This window comes from Chiloscyllium plagiosum, unplaced genomic scaffold, assembly GCF_037043375.1.
Source record: "Chiloscyllium plagiosum isolate Xiang-an unplaced genomic scaffold, Cpla_swu_hap1 HiC_scaffold_18, whole genome shotgun sequence".
NCBI lineage: Eukaryota > Metazoa > Chordata > Chondrichthyes > Orectolobiformes > Hemiscylliidae > Chiloscyllium > Chiloscyllium plagiosum.
The window spans coordinates 48,445,458-48,467,852 of record NW_028270156.1 but is presented as its reverse complement, the minus strand read 5'-3'; the positions used below and the strand labels follow the sequence as shown (position 1 = coordinate 48,467,852).

Here is a 22,395-nt window from a genome sequence, read left to right as displayed (position 1 = left end):
TTGCAATAATAATGTTTCTCAAGATGGTTTCCATCTAACCCAATAAAATAAATCTCCGATGAAACTACAAATATTTTCATCATCATTTTCTAAAATTCTCTAGAGTTGGGAAGGTTAGCTTTGGTTTGAAAAAATAAATGTTACTCCACCATTTGAGAAATGATAAAGGAGAAATGAGGAAACCAGACTTTAATGAAAACCAGAAATTAATGGCATGTATCAGATTTCAGTACTACATGCAATATCTATAGTAAACCGATTATATGGTTGTATCAGACAAACATTTGGCTTTTCCTTTAAACAGCATTTGCTAAGACTGAAACTGCAGGGCAGCTGTGCCTGCTTGAATACTTGGAAGCATGCATTCTCTACATCATTGTGATATCTCTCTCTCACACACACACACACACACACACACACACACACACACACACACAGCCACACACACTTCAAAGCAACTGCAAATGCACATCAAATAAGCACACCATTGAAACACTTAAACTAATCTTATTCAATAATGCATGTCTCCCTACAGCATACTGCATAAACTCCTCAGTGTCAGCAAACACAGCCTTTCTTTTATGTACAGAACATATTACTGTATGTAAAGTATTGGTACTTGATCCTACTATTGCAAGTTAGGACAAGAATCCCCAAGAATTTATTAGCATTTGTAAGGAATTCTTAGCAAAGCTTTAATATTTGCAGTACATTTCAATCAAAACATTTGAAAACTATCAATATTTGGAGACGTTAGGTCAATTAGCAATGATAGATCTGAAATAGTATTCTAAATAAATCAAGATCTTAGGATAAGGGAATATTAGTTCAAATAGGTGAGCTCCATTAGAAGATTGTGGACTGATATTCGAAAGGTTTTCTTTCACAAGAACTGATGAGCATGTGTAATTAGTTTCTAAACTATTTCAGTAACAGTGCTTGTCTTGATATAAGGAGTGCAGACTTCTGAAATTGATGTATTCAGATAAACTGGTCATTCACTTGTTTATATTGATCTGAGAGAATCATGAAGTCACAAGCATAATACAGGTTGATGGTTTAGAGTCGGTCTCAAGTCATATTGAAAACTACAACTTGTAACATTTACTTAACGTCAACATGATATAAAAATAATAAAGAACAGCTAAAGGAAGCAGTGTCATTACTGCAGGAAATGTGCTTCCGTGGTTTGAAGCAACAGAACAATGTTGTTACTCTGCAATCACAGGTAAATTCAGAACTCTAACAACAATCCGACAGAAATACGATAACCACAGAAACACTAGGGAACGCAGCAAGAACCTCTAATTTTGAAGATGATGAACACAAATATCCCTCATTTTTCTTCAAGCTTTAAAAATCAGATATGAACAATCAATTTCATGGAACTTTCCTGCACTTGCTTCATGTCTGATCTGTGGATTATATTTCAGACATTTGTAAATGCATTGAAAAGCATATATGTCAATTGAGTATTGTCACATCTTGTGTCAAAAAATGAAGAGAAGGTTGGGATTGAAATTCTGCCTATATTTCTGTTCATTACAGGCTGTCCGAGTGCTGAAAAGCAGTAGGAGCCTAACAATTGTTGTACTCACTGGCGCAGTAAGTATTAAACTTGTTGAAAACAACAACATGAAAACGGATGGTTTTAACAGACTAATTGAGGATTGTATGAAAGAAACTACTGTAACTTTGTGAAAGAGAATAAATTGTTGTATTCAAAGTTTCACACTTTTACCTAATTTTGTAAGAACTTTTGGTCAGGGAGAAAATAGTGGAACAAGTTGCAGTGGAGAATATTTGTTGAGGGAAAAAACGAAAAGAATAAAGAAAAATAATGAAATAAAAATGTGAGGCACTTAAAACTTAGTCTTTATGTCCAAGTTATATCAGAAATTAACCTCGTTTCACCAACCTTACCATACACTATGATGATGAGTGCAACATGATGATCCATCACAATAGTTTTGAGGAAAGGTCTGTAAAGTTGCTTTAATATTTCAAGTGGATCACAGGGGCTGTATCCAGCCCCTCAGCCCTTTAAAGTAACGATGATTTGTAGGCATCTTCTGATCCCATTTCCCAATCTGCATTATCCTTGGAAGCGGAGGAGATTTTCTTTACACTTCCATGATCAAAAGTTGATGCTAACACGATTCATATTGACTAAGCAGACTGAATACTCTCTTTAACAATACATTTATCCAGTAATCATGATTTGGAGATGCCGGTGTTGGACTGGGGTGTACAAAGTTAAAAATCACACAACACCAGGTTATAGTCCAACAGGTTTAATTGGAAGCACACTAGCTTTCGGAGCGACGCTCCTTCATCAGGTGATTGTGGAGGGCTCGATCGTAACACAGAATTTATAGCAAGAATTTGCAGTGTGATGTAACTGCAATGTATATCTCTAATGTATAATTTCAGTTACATCACACTGCAAATTTTTGCTATAAATTCTGTGTTACAAGCGAGCCCTCCACAATCATCTGATGAAGGAGCGTCGCTCCGAAAGCTAGTGTGCTTCCAATTAAACCTCTTGGACTATAACCTGGTGTTGTGTGATTTTTAACTTTATCCAGTAAGGACTTCTTTATTGTTAAATTCACCAATTATAAAGCATTGTGGGGAGAAGATCAAACAAAACTTGGAGTGACTGAAGGAAAATGACATCCCTAGTGTCTTAGGACAAGCTGCCATGTGCAATATATATATATATATATATATATATATATATATTATATATATATATATATCTTTATCAGTGCTTCTCGTGAGCAGATGTCTTAATACTTCCATTCTACCCTGTAATGATCCATTAAAATCAGATTGTCCGCTGTTGATCTTGTAAAGAATGTGAGATATCTTCTGATTGGAATTACATTCATTTCAAATTTAAATGAATTATCATGTTATCTACTTTCAGATATTTTCAAATGGCTAAGTAACCTAAAATGTGTGTTTTCCTTGTAATCACTTGGGTGGTACCTTGAGTTATGACTCTTCAGCTGGGAGCTCATTTTGTTTTAAAAAAAGCAAAGTAATTAATCTCACATTTCATTACAAATATAGCGCTAAGACCAAGGGGCAGTCTTTAGGAGAAGCAAGATTATTTAACAAGGACAATCAAACTAGCATGATGCAGATGTTATGATCTCAAACTCATTCAGTCTACCTTCATTTTTTCACATTACCATTAAAAATATGGATATTGGAATTTATAATAGAAACTGCATATGTGAACTGTTGGGAATGCATCGTTCAGCAAGTGGATGTATTAAATGCGAGATGTATTACTATTTAAGCTCCCCTGGAAGTACCGACCATGAGCTAGAGGATGCAGCCTGTCACAGTTATCTCCTGGGAATCTTGATGCTGCTGTTAACTTCCTTTGTGCTATAAACTTCAGCCATGTAGCTCAGTTCTTATGAGATGACCATTGTATCGTTTTGGCAAATTTGAAAATAAATACCTACGCAACCTTTTTATCAATGATCTAAACATTAAATAATAAATGGAACATATAATTGGTAATTTTGAGCGGTAATTTTTTTAATATCAAATTGTAATCAAGTAGAGTAAAACATAAAATTTTGATTCAATCTTGAGAAAAGATTGCAAGGTAACTAATCTAATAGAATCCTCATAAATATTTATATATTATAGAAAGTAAACGTATCAAGAATTAAAAATGTAAGATATGGACTGATTATAGATATGGTTTAATTTAAACTGGCACTGGGGTCAGACTTTATTTAATGGTGAAATGAAAAAGAGAGAATAAGTGGTCAGTGAACATCAGAGATGTGATTAGATGACTTAATAGCAGTGGGAGAAGAACTAAGAAGACAGAGGGAAATCAGGAGGGCAAAAAGGAGACATGAGATAGTTTTGGCAAATAGAATTAAGGAGAATCCAAAGAGTTTTTACAAATACATTAAGGACAAAAGGGTAACTATGGAGACAATAGGGCCCCTCAAAGATCAGCAAAGCAGCCTTTGTGTGGAGCCGCAGAAAATGGGGGAGGTACTAGATGAGTATTTTGCATCAGTATTTACTGTGGAAAAGGATATGGAAGATATAGACTGTGGGGAAATAGATGGTGATCTTGAAAAATGTCCATATTACAAAGGAGCAAATGCAGGATGTCTTGAAATGCATAAAAGTGGATTAATCCCCAGGACTTGATTAGGTGTACCCTAGAACTCTGTGGGAACCTAGAGAAGTGATTGCTGGGCCTCTTGTTGAGATATTTATATCATTAAAAGTCACACATGAGGTGCTGGAAGACTGGAGGTTGGCTAATGTGGTGCCATTGTTTAAGAAGGGTGGTAAGAAAAAGCCAGGGAACTATAGACCAGTGAGCCTGACCTCGGTGGTGGGCAAGTTCTTGGAGCGAATCCTGAGGGACAGGATGCACATCTATTTGGAAAGGCAAGGACTGATTAGGGATAGTCAGCATGACTTTGTGCATGGGAAATCATGTCCCACAAACTTGATTGAGTTTTTTGAAGAAGTAACAAAGAGGATTGATGAGGGCAGAGCGGTAGATGTGATCTATATGGACTTCAGTGAGGCGTTCGACAAGGTTCCCCATGGGAGACTGATTAGCAAGGTTAGATCTCACGGAATACAGGGAGAACTAGCCATTTGGATACAGAACTGGCTCAAAGGTAGAAGACAGAGGGTGGTGGTGGAGGGTTGTTTTTCAGACTGGAGGCCTGTGACCAGTGGAGTGCCACAAGGATCGGTGCTGGGTCCACTACTTTTTGTCATTTACATAAATTATTTGGATGCGAGCATAAGAGGTGCAGTTAGTAAGTTTGCAGATGACACCAAAATTGGAGGTGTAGTGGACAGCGAAGAAGGTTACCTCAGATTACAACAGGATCTTAGCCAGATAGGCCAATGGGCTGAGAATTGGCAGATGGAGTTTAATTCAGATAAATGCGAGGTGCTGCATTTTGGGAAAGCAAATCTTAGCAGGACTTATACACTTAATGGTAAGGTGCTAGGGAGCGTTGCTGAACAAAGAGACCTTGGAGTGCAGGTTCATAGCTCCTTGGACCTTGGAGTCGCAGCTAGATAGGATAGTGAAGAAGGCATTTGGTATGCTTTCCTTTATTGGTCAGAGTATTGACTATAGGAGCTGGGAGGTCATGTTGTGGCTGTACAGGACATTGGTTAGGCCACTGTTGGAATATTGCATGCAATTCTGGTCTCCTTCCTATCGGAAAGATGTTGTGAAACTTGAAAAGGTTCAGAAAAGATTTACAAGGATGTTGCCAGGGTTGGAGGATTTGAGCTATAAAGGGAGGCTTATCAGGCTGGGGCTGTTTTCCCTGGAGCGTCGGAGGCTGAAGGGTGACCTTATAGATGTTTACAAAATTATGAGGGGCATAGATAGGGTAAATAGGCAAAGTATTTCCCCTGGAATTGGGGAGTCCAGAACTAGAGGGCATAAGTTTAGGGTGAGAGGGGAAAGGTATAAAAGAGACCTACAGGGCAGCCTCTTTCTCACGCAGAGGGTGGTACGTGTATGGAATGTGCTGCCAAGAAAGGGGTGGAGGCTGGTACAACTGCAACATTTAAGAGGCATTTGGATGGGTATATGAATAGGAAGGGTTTGGAGGGATATGGGTCAGGTGCTGATGGGTGGGACTAGATTGGGTTGGGATAGCTGGTCGAGTTGGACCGAAGGGTCTTTTTCCATGCTGTACATGTCTATGACTGTATGACAATGGATTATTAACCCATGGATGGCGCAATTTGTAATTTCAAAAATCTCAAAGTGAATTAATATGTCTGGAGGGTAATATAATCCATCTCATGGTGACCTCTAATGTGTGTCACATATAGGTGTGGCCCAAATGCTCATTTTAATGGTAGAGTCGGTATCTGACAGTAACAAAAAGTGGGTTTCCTCTAGCATAACATTTTCATCTGGCAGTGTAAAGTCTTGTAATCCTATGAATTGCAAGCCAAGTTTGAGAGTATAGAATGAAAGACACTGAAGTGAGCTGGGAACATTCTGAAAGGCAAGTGCCAATTGTTTCCACATGCTTAAATGCTGCAATAAGTTCCAGTATTTTAACTTTGTATTTTTAATATGCACTGGTTCATCGTGGAGATTAGTCCGTTAAATTGAGCAGCATTTTGTGAATGGTTATGTGCATTACAGTATTTTTCCAACATAGGAAGTACCATTTATAGAATGAAAAATGTTACAAAATGTCACGTCAGTTTGTGCTGTCACCATTTCTACTGTGATTTAAATTGGGTGCTACAAATAAAACTGCTTTTGAAACTTGAAAAAATTACACATTTGCAAAACTTCTATACTTGAAGGGAATACCTGAGTACCTTTTATTGATCGATGGCCCTCTGCTTTGAAATTGACATGAGTGCCTTCTGTTCTTTCCTTCTTTGAGAATATTGTCCTTTATTTTGGAATGCTGTAACATTATGAAAATAATGCACTGCAAGCCCAAACTGTGCAGGAAAAGACAAAAATCCCATGCAATGTCGTATAAGAGTCAGGAGTACAGTCTGAGAGTCACAAATGGCCCAGCTCTCCAGACACATTTTGAAGAGAAGTTCCGGAGAAGGAAGGGATATGCCAAGCATATGGCAAAATGGAATTGATGTGGAGGATCAGCCATGATAATTTTTAATTTTGTACATCAAACTGGAAGGACTTCTACTTCTTATGATCTTGAGTTTTGCAACAATCCATTGCACATAATAATATTATTGCCAATCCAATTTTTGCTGCTTAAGTAAAGCAATTTATCCACTTTAAAAAGTGGTACCTTCTGGCATACTTTTGTATGTATGTTGCTACAGTGTGGTTCTGGACTTGACAGCAAAGTAAAAAGAATAAATGTATTACATTTCAAATTTAAAAAAATCAAAAACAGTATGGCTCACTTTTCAAATATCTGGCATCCTGGTTGTGAATTACACTTATGGGAGGCTTGGAGCAGAAAGAGAGGGGATTTCAGACTTTGTTACCAAGCATTTTCATTGCAGTGAGTGTTGGCCAGCGATAGTAATAGCAAGTCTGACTGGAGCATCGGCAGAGTGCCAGCAGCCCTCACGGGGAAAATGAGCAAACCCGAGGATAGTGAAGCGGACAGTAAGAAAATTCAAAAGTACACAAATGGATTTTGGACAGAATCAAATTTAATACAAAGAAGCATGAAATACATTTTTTGAGAGAATGATGAGAATATAAATGAGTTGGTACAGATTGTGGAGCAGGGATACCTAACGGGCCATAAACATTCTTTGCTCTTTGATATCAGGTCAAGTTGTAAGACTATTTGAAAAAGTGCATGAGACATTAAGGATGATCAATAGAGACAAAGAGTATGGAAGCAAGGCAATTATGTTAAACCTTTACAATTCATTAATCAGGCCTCAGCTGGAGTATTGTGTCCAAATCTATGTACCATACTTTAGGAAAATCTAATTTAAAAAGAAACTTGGGATTATCAGCACCCTCTTCTCATACTGTAAAAGTTAGTGTCCTTTTTTTATCAAGTCTGTTTCATGCCTGGTGATGGGTACAAATCAAAAACCTTTAACCGCTTACTTCTGATTAACAATGTTTAAGTTCTGGACTTCAGTTATACGGAGAGACTAAAGAAGCTGGCATTGTTTTCAGTAGAGCAGAGAAAATAATGTTTAAAATTTTGAAGGATTTTGACAGATTGAGAGAAACTGTTTTTAGTGTCAGAAAAGTTGGTAACTATGCACACACTTAGAATAATTGGTAACAAGCCATATAGTGAAGAAAGATATTTAGCAAGCTATGATTCAAAATCTCCTACCTGAAAGAGTGAGGGAAGCAGATGGAATATTGTACTGATGTTGAAATAGGAATTAGATAAATACTATACCTAGAAAGAAAAATCATGGAGGAATACAAGGATACAGCAGGAAAGTTAAGCCAATTGAATAATCCTTTCAAGGAGTTATTTTATATTCTTCTGATGTACCAGGCTATTCAGAACAAATGTAGTTGAGAAGGTTGCTGTATTTTTTTGTATTCATAATTATCTAATAATTATGGAAGGACAACCTAATCTCTCAAAATTAAATCCTATTAAAGGATTAAATGCAAAACAGGAATTATGAAACCTGAAAATGAGACCTGTGGTGCCGCAGAAAGCAGCAATATGGAAGCCAGATGCCTTTGAGGAAGTACACACTGTGCTCACAGTGGCTTCCGTTGCTCCATGTGCAGTGTACTGTGTGTGGAAGGTGACATGCAAAGTCAACGCTTGGAATACAAGAAGCATCTGACATGTTGCAATTAATGTTTTATTAGAGGGTAATGGTTTGAAAGGGTTAATACTGAAGAGTGCCTTATACGCTGTCTACTTTAACAGTCATTCTGACTCCGTGTTATCCTTCAGATGATTGACTGAATGAATGTATTTTACAGTGAAACACAATAGCATACAGTGAAAAGCTTTCACTTGTTGCCGTAATCCTGTGCCATTTTGATATTTTAAGAAGAAGAGAAAATTAAAGGATATAGCTGAAAGAGAAGTCCAGCTCAGAGTCACTATGACCTCACAGGACCCAGCTAACATTAAAATTGCTGATCCTCAGGCACCATCTTTCACCGCTGGATGCTCGTCATAATCTCTTTAATAGTCTACCATATCAATGTAACCTGTACCTAGTTGTTATCCTGCAAAATAAACATTTTTGTTTAAAAAGCAAACCTTTTTTGGTTAGACAATATTGTGTTTTCCTTTAGTATGCTAGACATAGCAAGGTGTATATGTACCTGCCAGGAAGGGTATGGTGGTGACAAACCCACCAGACAGCTCATACAACACAAGGAGCAATGGTGAGGATTCAACTTGGAACAATCATGTCATCATTCAGTCCTATAGGCTGATGTGACTCTCAAATTCCAAATGTAAATCATGTAAATCCATTGAATAAATTCACTTTTCACCGCAAAGGACACGTGTTCCCAGTTACCAAGAGGGGCCCAGCACCAATGTTTTTTGGACAGCCAGGAACCCAAATTGCAAATGAGATGATTTAGATTCATCTTCGATTGCAATGAGATTGGGAGTCCTCTAGAGTATTTTTGGAGACCTGCAACCAGGCCAGGATTCATATTTGAGCTCACCAGGTAGCAAGGTCATTCCACTAATTCCACTACCTGTGACACAGATCAGGACCTGAATGGCATACAGGCAAATACAGGTGGTAGTGCAGATTGAGATGCTAGCTGCCCATTGACTCACCACATGCTGATACCAGCTCCAGTGCTAATTTTTGCTAGAGTCTGATCAAGCGATGGAACCTCCTCTTCAACATTGGGCTGTTGCTCTCTCCTTTTCCTCCCAGTGCTTTTGTGGTCAGGTCAGCAGCTTCTGGGTGTCTGAAAATCAGACGGGGAAAAGTTGGGTGGAGAAATGCGAAGGGACAAGAAGTCCTTGGTGCAACCATCAGCAAATTGGTCATCATGCTAGATAATAGAACAAAGATGGAAGTGAAGATAAGGAGCAGAAGGCAGCAATATACTGACAATGTTCTGAAACATGCTGGATGCCAAAAGCATTACTGTACCAAAAATGTGCCATCTCTTCTGTATTTTGGGACCTACAGGAGTCATTGCGTCCCACCAGTTCTGCTCTACTTCAGTCAATTGCGTGCCACATTTTACAACAATAACAAGGGAAGAATCTCACTGTGCACTGGTTAAATGATATGACTGCCATGGCTGAATAGCTGGAGAAATTCTGATCAGCAACAGGTGGTGTGAGCATTGATAAGTGTGCGAGGGTGAGGAATATCTCGGTGTTAAGTCCTCAGTATTAGGTATTGTTGATGGATGAGTGAAGGGGCTATAATGCATTTAGCAGCATGACCGGCTGGAGAATGGTGGGTAGAAAATGTTGTGTGAAGATACATTCAATGACCTTGACCACGTGGATCATGACTTTAGTTTTGTATTGTGACAGCTTCCAGATTCTCAGGCACAAGCTAAGAATTTAATTATTCTCTCTTACAGTCATCTTGAGGGCTACCCCCCCCCCTCCGCTTGTTTGCAATGACATCAATTTTAATCGGCTACATTTTATAATTTAGTGCAGCTTTCCTTATATTACCTTAAAGACTAGAATGCTGTTGCTATGACCATATGCTGTTGCAATCCCTGCTGAGTTCAGCTGAAAGGGAGACACAGCTCAGTGGTACAAATGGGGAAAAGGGGCAACAGGGTGGCTCAGTGGTTAGCACTGCCACCTCACAGCACCAGTGTCCCAGGTTCGATTTCAGCCTCAGGCGACTGATTGTGTGGAGTTTGCACATTCTCCCTATGTCTACGTGGGTTTTCTCCAGGTTCTCCGATTTCCTCCTACAGTCCAAAGATGTGCAGGTTAGGTGAACTGGCCATGCTGAATTGCCCATACTGTTAGTCAGAGGGAAATGGGTCTAGTTGGGTTACTCTTCGGAGGGTTGGTGTGGAATTGTTGGGCCGAAGGGCTTGTTTCCACACTGTAGAGAATTGAATCAAAATGAGACCACATCAAGAGCAATGGACACAGTTAGCTGAGGTGTCTAGATGTGCTGGAAAATCTCTGCTGGATGTGGAATGATCCTTTGGGGTGGCACGGTGGCTCAGTGATTAGCACTGCTGCCTCACAGCACTGGAGATCCAGTTTCGATTCTAGCCTTGGGCGACTGTGTGGAGTTTGCACATTCTCCCTGTGTCTGCGTGGGTTTCCTCCGGGTGCTGCAGTTTCCTCCCACAGTCCGAAGATGTGCAGGTTAGGTGAACTAGCCATACTGAATTGCCCATACTATTAGGTGTATTAGTCAGAGGGAAATGGGACTAGTTGGGTTACTCTTCGGAGGGTTGGTGTGGAACTGTTGGGCTGCAGGGCTTGTTTCCACACTGTAGGGAATTGAATCAAAATGAGGAAGTAACACCAAACTTGTGTGCTACCTCCACATCAGTAGATGCAACAGGTGGCTAATTTCGCCCCCCTCATTCGAATAAATCCATCAGGGATCTTGTGGTGCAGTGTCAGGTTCCTCTCATTGAGCCAGGAAACCCCAGTTCAAGTCCTAAGTTGCATTAAACATGTGTTATTACATTTCTGAAGAGGTTGATTAAAACTATCCAAAGAAAACATGCAGCGTAATTTTTAGTCCATCTGTTTAGAACAAATTTGATTTGCTTTGTATTTTTTGGATTTCCATCTCATCATTTTTGTTCTATTTTGTATCTTTAGTTCAGTACCTTCTAAATTACTATTTACTTGAATATATTTAATTTGGTGATGCAATAATATTTCATGTCGCTGTTCCATTTGATGTTGGATCCAACTTGTCCCATGTGTTCATTGGCTAGGATATTGGGATTAGGTCTACTTGTCACCATTTAATATGCTCTTTATTATTACTCAAGGTTCCCAAACCATGCAATACCCTTTTACACTGTATCTGTGGGGAAGAATTAAAAATAGTCATAAAGGTGTAATAGGTCATCTCTTCTCCTAAAATCAAATTTGTATCCATACGTTTATTGTTCTGGAGACGAGTACTATGTGTGGAACTATTTCAGAATTTTGTTATGTTTGGACAAAGATGTGCACAGAGAAGCTGTATGTAAAAATGAAGGCCTTTCTGTGTTTTTTTACGGAAATGAAAGCACCTTTGATCTTCTTGTACTTTTCAATTCAGGGGAAAGAGCTATTCCAAACAGAACAAGAACGAATGAATGAACACTATCGACGTGAACAAGAACGTCAGGAATTGATGCATCAGAAAAAGATAGCATTGGAAACCAACAAAATTGTAAAAGAACAACAAGAGAAGGAGAGGCTGTGAGTGAACATTTTTCCAATTTTATTTTCTAGAGTATGTCAAGACCAAAGTCAGGTAATGCCCCAGTCAGGCACCATCCCCTTGGGATATGTCTTACTGAAAGAATTATTTAAAAATCTGAATAAGAGAGTGTCAACATTTATCTTATAATGAGTCAGCCTTTCCTTAAAGTCTGCCACAAAATTAATCAAGCTTCTAACAATATTGAGAGATTCTAACTTCTTGATCAATTGCCAACTGAGCTAAGACAGAGTATTTAAAGTGCCCGATCCCTTTATATTTATTTTTACTTGTAAACAGTTATGCAAAGTAATTTTTTGCTATTAAAATAGACAACTCCATTCTTTATTAATGAAACTGTTAATAGTCTTGATTATTTATTTTGTCATAAAGAAAATAAAGAGCAAATAATAAAATATCAAAAACTTTAAAACTTCACATACTTCAGTCCCCATGCTCCATCCATATCAATCTAAACAACCTCATGTCCTCCACCCATTCCTATTACTCCTCATCCCCTCCATTCGAACTTATGTACATCTACTCCATGGCAACCTATAGTCTCTATGTCAATCCTTGCTTGCAGACACCTATCCTTTTGGCACCTTATCTCTCTGAAAAACTTAATCTCATTTGAAAATGAATGTTCCTATTTTATATCCACATAGATCTGTCAAGCAAACTGTTCACTTGACAGGCATTGTGCTATAATAATGTTAAGTTATAAAATTAGTCATGCAGCACAAATCTTATAGGGATGGCCCTCAGGTTTATTTTAACCAAGCGAAGTAGAAAGCATTGTCTTTTTTAAAACTCCCTGCTGGAAACCCAACAGAACTAAATCCATTGACATCATTAACAGTTCCAATGAGCTTTGGCGGTTATTTGACACATTAGCCATTCATTTACAAATTTGACATTTCAATCTTACATCTTCAAAAGGATACTCCAGCTTTCTAATGAATTCGCAATGATGGGAATTGTTTTGACCAGGTCATTCATTCCTGATGAAGGGCTTTTGCCCGAAACATCGATCTTACTGCTCCTCGGATGCTGCCTGAACTGCTGTGCTCTTCCAGCACCACTAATCCAGAATTGTTTTGACAAGGTCTAGTCCACACACTTTGGGGTTCGGACAATTATCTCATCAAAATTGTATGAATTGAGACAGCTGCCAGTTGGCATGGGCAGCTACCAATAGAAAACAGCGATGTGCAATTTGGAATCTTCAGCTGTACCCCCTTTACTAACCCCCTTCCTGCAAAAGTGACATAGGCTGAGTTTGAGGCTGAGGTTTTCAAAATTGGACTTCTACCAGAATCTTTGCATAGACTGGCAGTCTCTTTTTCTGTGTGAAAATTCAGGGGCCCTTTTCTCAGGATTGGAAGTTAATTCCGTAACTTGTTTATTTAGAGGTGTGAATGTTCCCACGGAAACATAGCACTTCCATTAAAAGTTTCATTTCTTTTAAATTTTAACCAGTTCATTGCTTTGTTTAATGTGAGGTCCAGCCTTAAGGCAAGCTGGGTGAAACTGAGTTCCAAACTCAGATCATGTTGCAACTGAGACATTCTAATGTTGCATGCGTAAACCTATATTCAGGAATAAGACCCTTCAGAATATTATTATCCTATGTACATATGATAACCTGAACTTAAAATAGTATAGTCTATGTAATACTCTAGATTAGTATGTAAAATCTTAATGATCCAAATAAGGACTGCTATTTTATTGTTACTGTACACAGAACCAGATATTCTCAGGAATATGTTAAATGCATAAAATAACCATGATTGTGATTTAGTTAGTTGGCTACATAGAAAAGATCCTATCGCATTTAGGTTTTTATTGATGTTATAATTCTAAATCCCTTGGTAAATCAGACATGAAAGGGATCATGTGGTCTTGTTTGTCACCTTGAAAAGATCAATTCTAATTTTGTTTTTAGAATCACCATCTGTTTATGTGTTAAAATTAAAGTAATATATTTTCAGTGTAGGCTTAGAATTAAGTGCTGAAGCATCACATTTCATACAATTTATGAGTTGTATCTTATAGCACTTTTCTGTTTCAGTCTATCTGGATTCGGCAAATAATATTGCATAACTTAAACTAGTTATTAAGGATGAAACTGTCATGTCTGTCCTTTGTTCCATTTAAATTATAATATTCTCTCTGAAGGCTGCTGCATTGTTCCCTAGCTGAGCTGAAATCTTATTTGCAATACATAGTACACAGCAATGAGGAGTTAGCCAATGTCAGAGCCATATTTTATTGTTAGATTAAACATTACTTAATTTAGTAAATTGCTGTGCTAATTAGATTGTGCTCTATCCTATCCAGCTTCAATCTTTATCTTGGTCAACAAACAAACTTCTTTCTATTAACAAAATAAAGTGCCTGTTAAGTTGAATCATTGGATCGGTAGCATGTTGTAACCTTTACCTTGCTGAATATACAGGACTTCCATGCCACTGTGTCCAAGAAATCAGGATTAATTTTCCAAATGATGCTGGATGCTTGATCTCAATTGCAGGTTCGCAAAGAGATCAAAATAGATATCGTACATCTCCGTTACGTTGAAGGGAACATCAAATGGACTATTAGATCTTTGGCAGCCGTATCACACTACTTTGCAAATGACATGTACCTGAGAAGGAGGAAATGGGGAAAAGGAGGAAACACTTAGAATATGTATCCTCAAAAGAAATACATTGAGAATTTGTAAATTAACTGGGAAGCCGAGACAGGGATTGAATGAAGATTTCTTTAATCTTGCATTTAAATGTAAAAGAAAATTTGGGAAATTCCTTGGCCAATGATATCATGACTGATTTTATGTTACCAACCTAGGGGTTTGGGCAGCTCGACGGCTCAGTGGTTACCACTGCTGCCTCTCAGCACCAGGGTCCTGCCTTTGATTCCAGCCTCTGTTTGCGTGGAGTGGGAATATTCTACCCCATGTTTGTGAGGGTTTCCTCCAGGTGCCCCAGTTTTCTCCTATAGTCCAACGATTAGATGGATTGGTCATGCTAAACTTCCGCATAGTGTCCAGGGATGTGCAGGCTATGTGGGTTAACCATCTTAAAATCTCCATACGGGGTTATGGGAATGAGGTGGGTCTGGGTGGGATGGTCTTCAGAAGGTTGGTGCAGACTTACCAGGCGAATGGCTTCTGTCTGTAATGTAGCGATTATATGATTCAATGAAAATAGTGTTGTCTTTTTAAAACAATGTTTCATGTTTTTAGAAGGAAATTAGAGATTTCCCAGAAAACTGCTGAAGAGCAAGAGAGATATCACAAGGAAATTGAACAGTAAGTGTTGTGTTTAAGTACTGGTCCCTTTTGCCTTATAATAATTTGCAGTCAAGTTGTTTTTACATAGATAAAAACCATCATAAGGAATTTCCAAGATTGATTAAACTTGACTAATTTGGAAGATCAAACTAATGCCAAGACTTTGTAGCCTGGTTTTGTATTGAGGCTTAATACTTGTCATGTTTAGTCTTTAGCAAAACTTGTTTGTCTTCTTTACCTGTTTTCTGTAAATATTTTCCTCTTGTTTCCTGAACACGTTGAGTTCTTATTGAAGTACAGTTCCACAGAATCAGAATGCTTGTCAGTGCCTTCCTCAAGAATCCATTCTTCATTTTGGTATCTAGGTGGTGAATGTTGGCAGGCGATTAATCCGCAGAGAATACTGTAACTGAATTGAGTACCCTCATCCAACTATGTGTATTTTCAGTGAGATTCTGTGGCTACTGGACCAAAAATGGTATCATGACTGATTTTCCCTTATTAATCTAGGTTTTTTAGATTAGATTAGATTACAGTGTGGAAACAGGCCCTTCGACCCAACAAGTCCACACCGACCCGCCGAAGCGAAACCCACCCATACCCCTACATTTACCCCTTATCTAACACTACGGGCAATTTAGTATGGCCAATTCACCTGACCCTGCACATCTTTGGACTGTGGGAGGAAACCGGAGCACCCGGAGGAAACCCACGCAGACACTGGGAGAACGTGCAAACTCCACACAGTCAGTCGCCTGAGGCGGGAATTGAACCCGGGTCTCTGGCGCTGTGAGGCAGCAGTGCTAACCACTGTGCCACCGTGCCGCCCACTGTGTTCTGTGACTAAGTATAACATCTCAACCCACCAATCAAACTGCAATCAACATAGATGGCAGATTGAGATTGAGTCCATCTTGAGCTGTATGACTCAGTTACTCACGCCCTTAACTGTTTGAGATATTTAGAAATCTTGGACTAATAATTTGTCTGTCATTTGTTTTAAACTCAAGCATTATGATTTGCACACTGTATGAAGCAATGTCAGTTTTAGAAATTAGAGTAAAATTTTAGGGCAAAACCAAACAGCTGAATAGTGGATTGAAAACTGATGATGCTAGTTAGATTTTATACTAAATCGTGGGGTTCTTGAGGATCTTATGGTTCAGTGGTAGTGTTCCTATCTCTGAATCAGGAGACCCAGGTTCAAGTCCCACCTGCTCTAGTCTTCACTGCTGGATTCCTTCTCTGACTACAAGCTGTAGAAAGATGAGTTAGCAATACTCATCTAACTCATTATAGAGTCATACAGCACGAAAACAGACTTTTCTTCCCAAATTGTCCATGCTGTCCAAATTTCCTAAGCAAAACTAATCCCACTTGGCTGCAATTAGCCCAAATTCCTCTAAATCTGTCTTATGTATGCACCTATCCAAGTGTCTTTTAAACATTGTAACTGTCCCTGTCTCTATCACTTCTTCCAGCAGTTCATTCCACATACGAATCCTCTCTGTGTGGAAAAAGTTGCCTCTGAGATCCCTTTTAAACCTTCCTTCTCGCACCTTAAAAGTATGTTCCTGAGTTTTGAACTTTCCCACCCTCGTGAAAAGACTGGTGCTGGACTGTTTGTGGATCAATACATGATGAATTAAAATAGGTTTCTGCTGAATAGAGATGCATTGTGCAACAGCTCTTTGCCAAAGATGAGAAACTGAAGGAATGAAAGTCAACCTTCCATATCTTGGGAGGAAAGATTGGTCTGGTCACTGTGTTTATAGTGATAGTGATTTGAAAAACTTAACTGAACCATATATCCATGGTTACAGAAAGATTATAAGAACATTTTGCTGCTTCTATACTTTTAATTTGATGCTTTTCTGACTTCTGATGCATTATTATTTAGTGGGAGTATGCAGGGAATATAGAAATCAAAAATAGCATTGTTATAAGAGTTTTGAACGACCAATTTTATTTTGTCTGGTGTTGAATTCTGAAGTGCGATGTACCTGAGTGCTCGGGTTGGATTATGTAATGGGAGGTCATTAAAGCACTGAATCTGTATTTTAATAACTGAAATCTGACAAATTGAAAAGTAAATTGGTGCAAACATCAACTGTTTCTGCAATTAGCAGTCAACCAATTGGTTTTGTGTTGAGAGCACATTGTTCAGTCATTCTGTATTAACAAGGAAGTATAAAGCCACGGAGAGACTTGAAATCAAGAATGAGAATTTTAAAATAAAGGCACCCCTAGACTAGGAGCCATATTTTTTAACAAGTACATTCATTGGCTGTGGGCGGCACTAGCTGAACCAACATTTATTGCCCATTCTTAGTTGCCTTTGAGGAGATAGTCGTGAGCTGCCCCTTTGTACTGCAGCAGTCCATCTGCTTTAACAATACCTATGATTCTGTTAAAGAAGTAGTCCAGGATTTTGACCGAGTGACACTGAAGGAAATGCAATACATTTCCAAGTCAAGATGGTAAATGACTTTCAGGCAATTGAAGATGGTGGGATTCCCATGTACCTACTGCCTTTGTCCTTCTACATGGTAATGGTCATGATATTGGAAGGTGATGTTCAAGGAGCTTTGGTGAATTTTTGCAGTGCATGTTGTAGATGGTACACACTGCTGCTCCAGAGCGGTGGTGGGAGTGAACATTTATAGCCAGTCAAATGGACTGCTTTGTCCTGGATTGCATCCTACACTCATCCATGCAAGTAGACAGTCTTTCCATCACAAGAGTTTTGAATTGTAAGTGGTTCATTGTCTTTGGGGTGTCAGGAGGTGAGTTATCCACTGCAGAATTCCTACCCTTCAGCCTGCTGTTGAAGCCACAGTACTCTTATGGCTAGTCTAGTTCAGTTTCAGGTCAATGGTATTCTCCAAAATATTGATAGTGGAGGATTCAGTGATAGGAATGTCATTGAATGCCAAGGGGTGATGGTTATATTATCTCCTGCTGGAGATGGGCAGGGAGGGAAAATGTTTCTTGCAACTTATTAGTCCAAACATGATTATTGTCCAGGCTGAGTGCCCCTGGCAGAAGACAAACTGTTTGTTAGTGAACAACATGACATAATTACTATGCAAGTGCTAGTTGACAGCACTGTTGATGAGCACTTACACCACCTTACTGATGATCGAGAATAGAATGATGGGCCGGTAATTGGCTGCATTAGATTTACCAGCTTTTTGTGTATAGGACATAGTGGGAAGGAAGATGGATAATGGGACAGTGCAAAAGGGCGGTGCCGAGATTCTTTTAGATTAGATTAGGTTCCCTACAGTGTGGAAACAGGCCATTTGGCCCAACAAGTCCACACCGACCCTCTGAAGAGTAACTCACCCAGACCCATTTCCCTCTGACTAATGCACTTAACACTATGGGCAATTTAGCTTGGCCAATTCACCTAACCTGCACATCTTTGGACTGTGGGAGGAAACTGCAGCACCCGGAGGAAACCCACGCAGATACAGGGAGAATGTGCAAACTCCACACAGTCGCCCAAGGCTAGAATCAAAACTGGATTTCCAGTGCTGTGAGGCAGCAGTGCTAATTACTGAGCCACCGTGCCACCCCAAAGGATCATTCCACATCCAGCAGAGATTTTCCAGCACATCTAGACACCTCAGCTAACTGTGTCCATTGCTCTCGATGTGGTCTCCTCTAGATTGGGGAACAGGACGCCAACTTGCAGAACATTTCAGAGAATATCTGGGACACACACACACCAAACAACCCCACTGCCCTGTAGCTGACTACTTCAACTCCTCCTCCCACTCCACCAAGGACATACAAGTCCTGGGCCTCCTCCACTGCCAAATCCTAGCCACCCGATGCCTGGAGAAAGAATGCATCTTCTTCCGCCTTGCGACCCTCCAACCACACGGCGTCAACATAGATTTCACCAGTTTCCTAATTTCCCTTCCCACCACCTCATCCCAGATCCAACCCTCCAACTCAGCACCGCCCTCTGGAATTGTCCAACCTGTCCATCTTCCCAGCTATCCCCTCCATCCTATGCTCTGACCTATCACCATCACCCCTACCTACATCTACCTATCACCTTCTAAGCTACCTGCCCCCAGCTCCCCCTCCCATTTATCTCTCAACCCCCTTCCAACCACCCCCCCACACCCCCCTCTCACCCCCACCCCCGACCCCACCCCCAGCCTCACATTTCTGATGGGTTTATGCCCAAAACATCAACTCTCCTGTTCCTTGGATGCTGTCAAGAGTGTGGTGCTGGAAAAGCACATGTTGATTCTCCTGTTCTTTGGATACTGTCTGACCTGCTGTACTTTTCCAGCACCGCACTCTCAGTTCTGATCTCCAGCATCTGCGGTCCTCACTTCCTCCTACGTAACCATGACGACAGTATACGGGTTGAGGAAATAATTTTTCTATTTTTTGTGTATGGCATTAAAGTTTCTACAATGCAAGTTGTTTTCATTTCAACTTCTATTTTTATTTAGTTTTTGGGGTGTACAGAAATTTATGTTCTTCTATTATTTTGGTGTACTAATTTCATTCATATGCAAGCACAGGTTGTGCGAAAACCGAACTGTGCTGCATTGTCCAGTTCCTCTTTCACAGTGGCAGATAGAGGATGTATCATTCCATGGGGAAAAAGCTTCCTTTAATACCAATTAATATTCTGTAGACTTATTGCTTCCAGAATTTTATTGCGTGAAAAAGTGATAATTGAAGTTTGTTGGGAGAATTATAAATACTTATTGTACAAACACTGTGGGAAACTAAGGCTGCTAGATTGTTATTCATGAAGATGTTGTGAACAAGCTAGATTTGCATAATATAGATTGCAATATAACACTAATATTCCGGAGTGAATATTCTGGTACTTTTGAAGGTCACATTAATTTAAGAAAAATCATGCATGTTTAAGAAGCTCAGGAAAATAATCTATGAATTTATATTGACATATTGAGTTTGAGGAAAAATGAAACAGCATATCAAGAAGCCAGCCATGATATAAAAACACTGCAATGTAATTTCAGGTCACACCTTACTGCATTTGATTACAATTTACAAGCTACAGAAGCAGAGAGCTGTGGTTTGGCTGCAGATTTTTTCACAAATTATTCCCCTGCTCTCAGTCTGGCACAGATGATGTATTTGACTGGAGCGTATTTATTTATGCATTTCCTTTCATTGTTTAGTATAAAGTAACCACAATAAGAAAAGGATTTGAAATGATGGGTACAAAATGATAGTGTGAAATTCAGTTTTTAACCCAAAAAATAGAGCATAAAAGTGAATGTTAACTTCGACAGTGATGATGTAAAATCAGCTGATTCATATACACTAGATCGATAGAAGACATTCAGCTGAAGAGCAAGATGGGTTTGTACTATTGTAAAGATTCATTGAGTATTGGTTAGACCATTGACCTGAAACATCAGGGCGAAGCATGCATGTCAAAAGTGTTATTGATACAGCTAATTTAATGTTCTGGTTTTACACACATCTTTTACGGACCCAGATGAAACAGTGTTGAAATGAAGTAAATAAATCTAAGAAACAGTTCCTGAAACATCCCTAATCGCGATGCTGGAAGAATGCTGCACATCTGTTCAGAAGATTAAGCTGATATGTTTACAGCCTCTTTGCCCCAGAATTGCCAAGCTATGACCCATCTAGGCTTCTTCCTGAGATGCCCATCATCACAGATGCTGTTTTTGAGACAGTTATTCCACACCGTATGAACCAGCTGGATAAACTGAACACAGCAAAGCTATGGATCTTGGCAACATTCTGTCTAGTACTGAAGATTTATGCTCAAATAGAACCACCACATGAACTTTGTCATAGGCAGTAAGGAAATGGCACATGAAGCATAAATATCTTACTTCTCCCTTCACCAACAGAAGGTACAAATATTTTGAAGCAAACCAGGAGGTGGAAAGGAGAAAAGAACTGCCAGCACTAGGGAAGCAGTACTGAGTGAATGGATAGAAATGTCCCCGACAGTGCAGATAGACTGCACCGATCATCTGAGAGCATCCCACTCCCCCATCTCTAATCCTGTGTTTACCATAGCTAATCCACATAGCCTATACACTACAGGGTAATTTGGCATGGCCAGTCCCAACAACCTGTATATCTTTGGGCTATAGGAGGAAACCTATGCAGACACAAGGAGAATGTGCAAACTTCATAAAGTTATCCAAGGCTGGAACCAAATCGGGGTCCCTGTTGCTGTGAGACAGCAATACTAACCACTGAGCCACCAAGCTGCTGTACCGTTTCCAGGTGGATTTCATCCTATGATCTTAAAAGAGGTGGAGATGAGGTAGTTGATGCATTGATGTCAATTTTCTAGAATTTGCTAGATTGTTGAAAGGTTATTTCGGCCTGTAAGATAGCAAATATAACTATGCTAGAAGGAAGGCAGATAGGAAACAGGAAACTGTCGAGCAGTTAGCTTAATATCTGTCATGTGAAAGGTGTTAGAATTGATCATTAAGGAGATTCTAGCTGGTGTTTAGAAAAATCAGAAAAGTAGAAAGTAAACTCAAAGAGGCAGTATGGCTTTGTGAAAGGGACTGTACGTATAAGCAATCATATAACTTTGGAACATTCTGTCTCCAGAAGTTGTTTGAGATGTGGTCATTGAATATTTTTAAGGTGGAGGTAAATAGATACTTAGAAGAAACAAAGGTTAGATTAGATTCCCTACAGTGTGGAAACAGGCCCTTTGGCCCAACCAGTCCACACCGACCTTCCGAAGAGTAACCCATCCCCCTCTGACTAATGCACCTAATACTATGGGCAATTTAGCATGGCCAATTCACCTGACCTGCACATCTTTGGACTGTGGAAGGAAACCCACGCAGACATGGGGAGAATGTGCAAACTCCACACAGACAGTCACCCGAGGCTGGAATCGAACCAGGGACCCTGGTGCTGTGAGGCATCAGTGCTAACCACTAAGCCACCATGCCGCCCGGTTATTGGAGATTGATAGGAATGTGGAATTTGAGATACAAGCATTATGATTTATGAGTAGTAGACTAAGCATGAGAAACCAAATGGCCTACATCTGCTCCAATTTTGTATGTTTGTAAAATTTACCAGAGATATACCCTGTTTATAAACAGCAAATAAATCAAATCCAAACAATTGCTGTCCCATCAATCTACTCTTAATATCAACAAAGTGATAGAAGATGTCATTAACAATGCTATCAAGTGACAAATACT

The 22,395-nt window shown here is 39.4% G+C and overlaps 1 protein-coding gene across 2 annotated transcripts in view; it reads left to right on the top strand.

The window, feature by feature from the left end:
* The window catches only part of ush1c (Usher syndrome 1C), a 212,481-nt gene that overhangs the window by 77,597 nt on the left and 112,489 nt on the right, over positions 1-22,395 (top strand). For both annotated transcript variants that reach the window (XM_043705961.2, XM_087996593.1), the window contains exons 11-13: positions 1,549-1,605; positions 11,728-11,870; positions 15,122-15,187. In XM_043705961.2, coding sequence (XP_043561896.2) covers positions 1,549-1,605; positions 11,728-11,870; positions 15,122-15,187 — 266 coding nt within the window. The remainder of the gene's footprint in view (positions 1-1,548; positions 1,606-11,727; positions 11,871-15,121; positions 15,188-22,395) is intronic.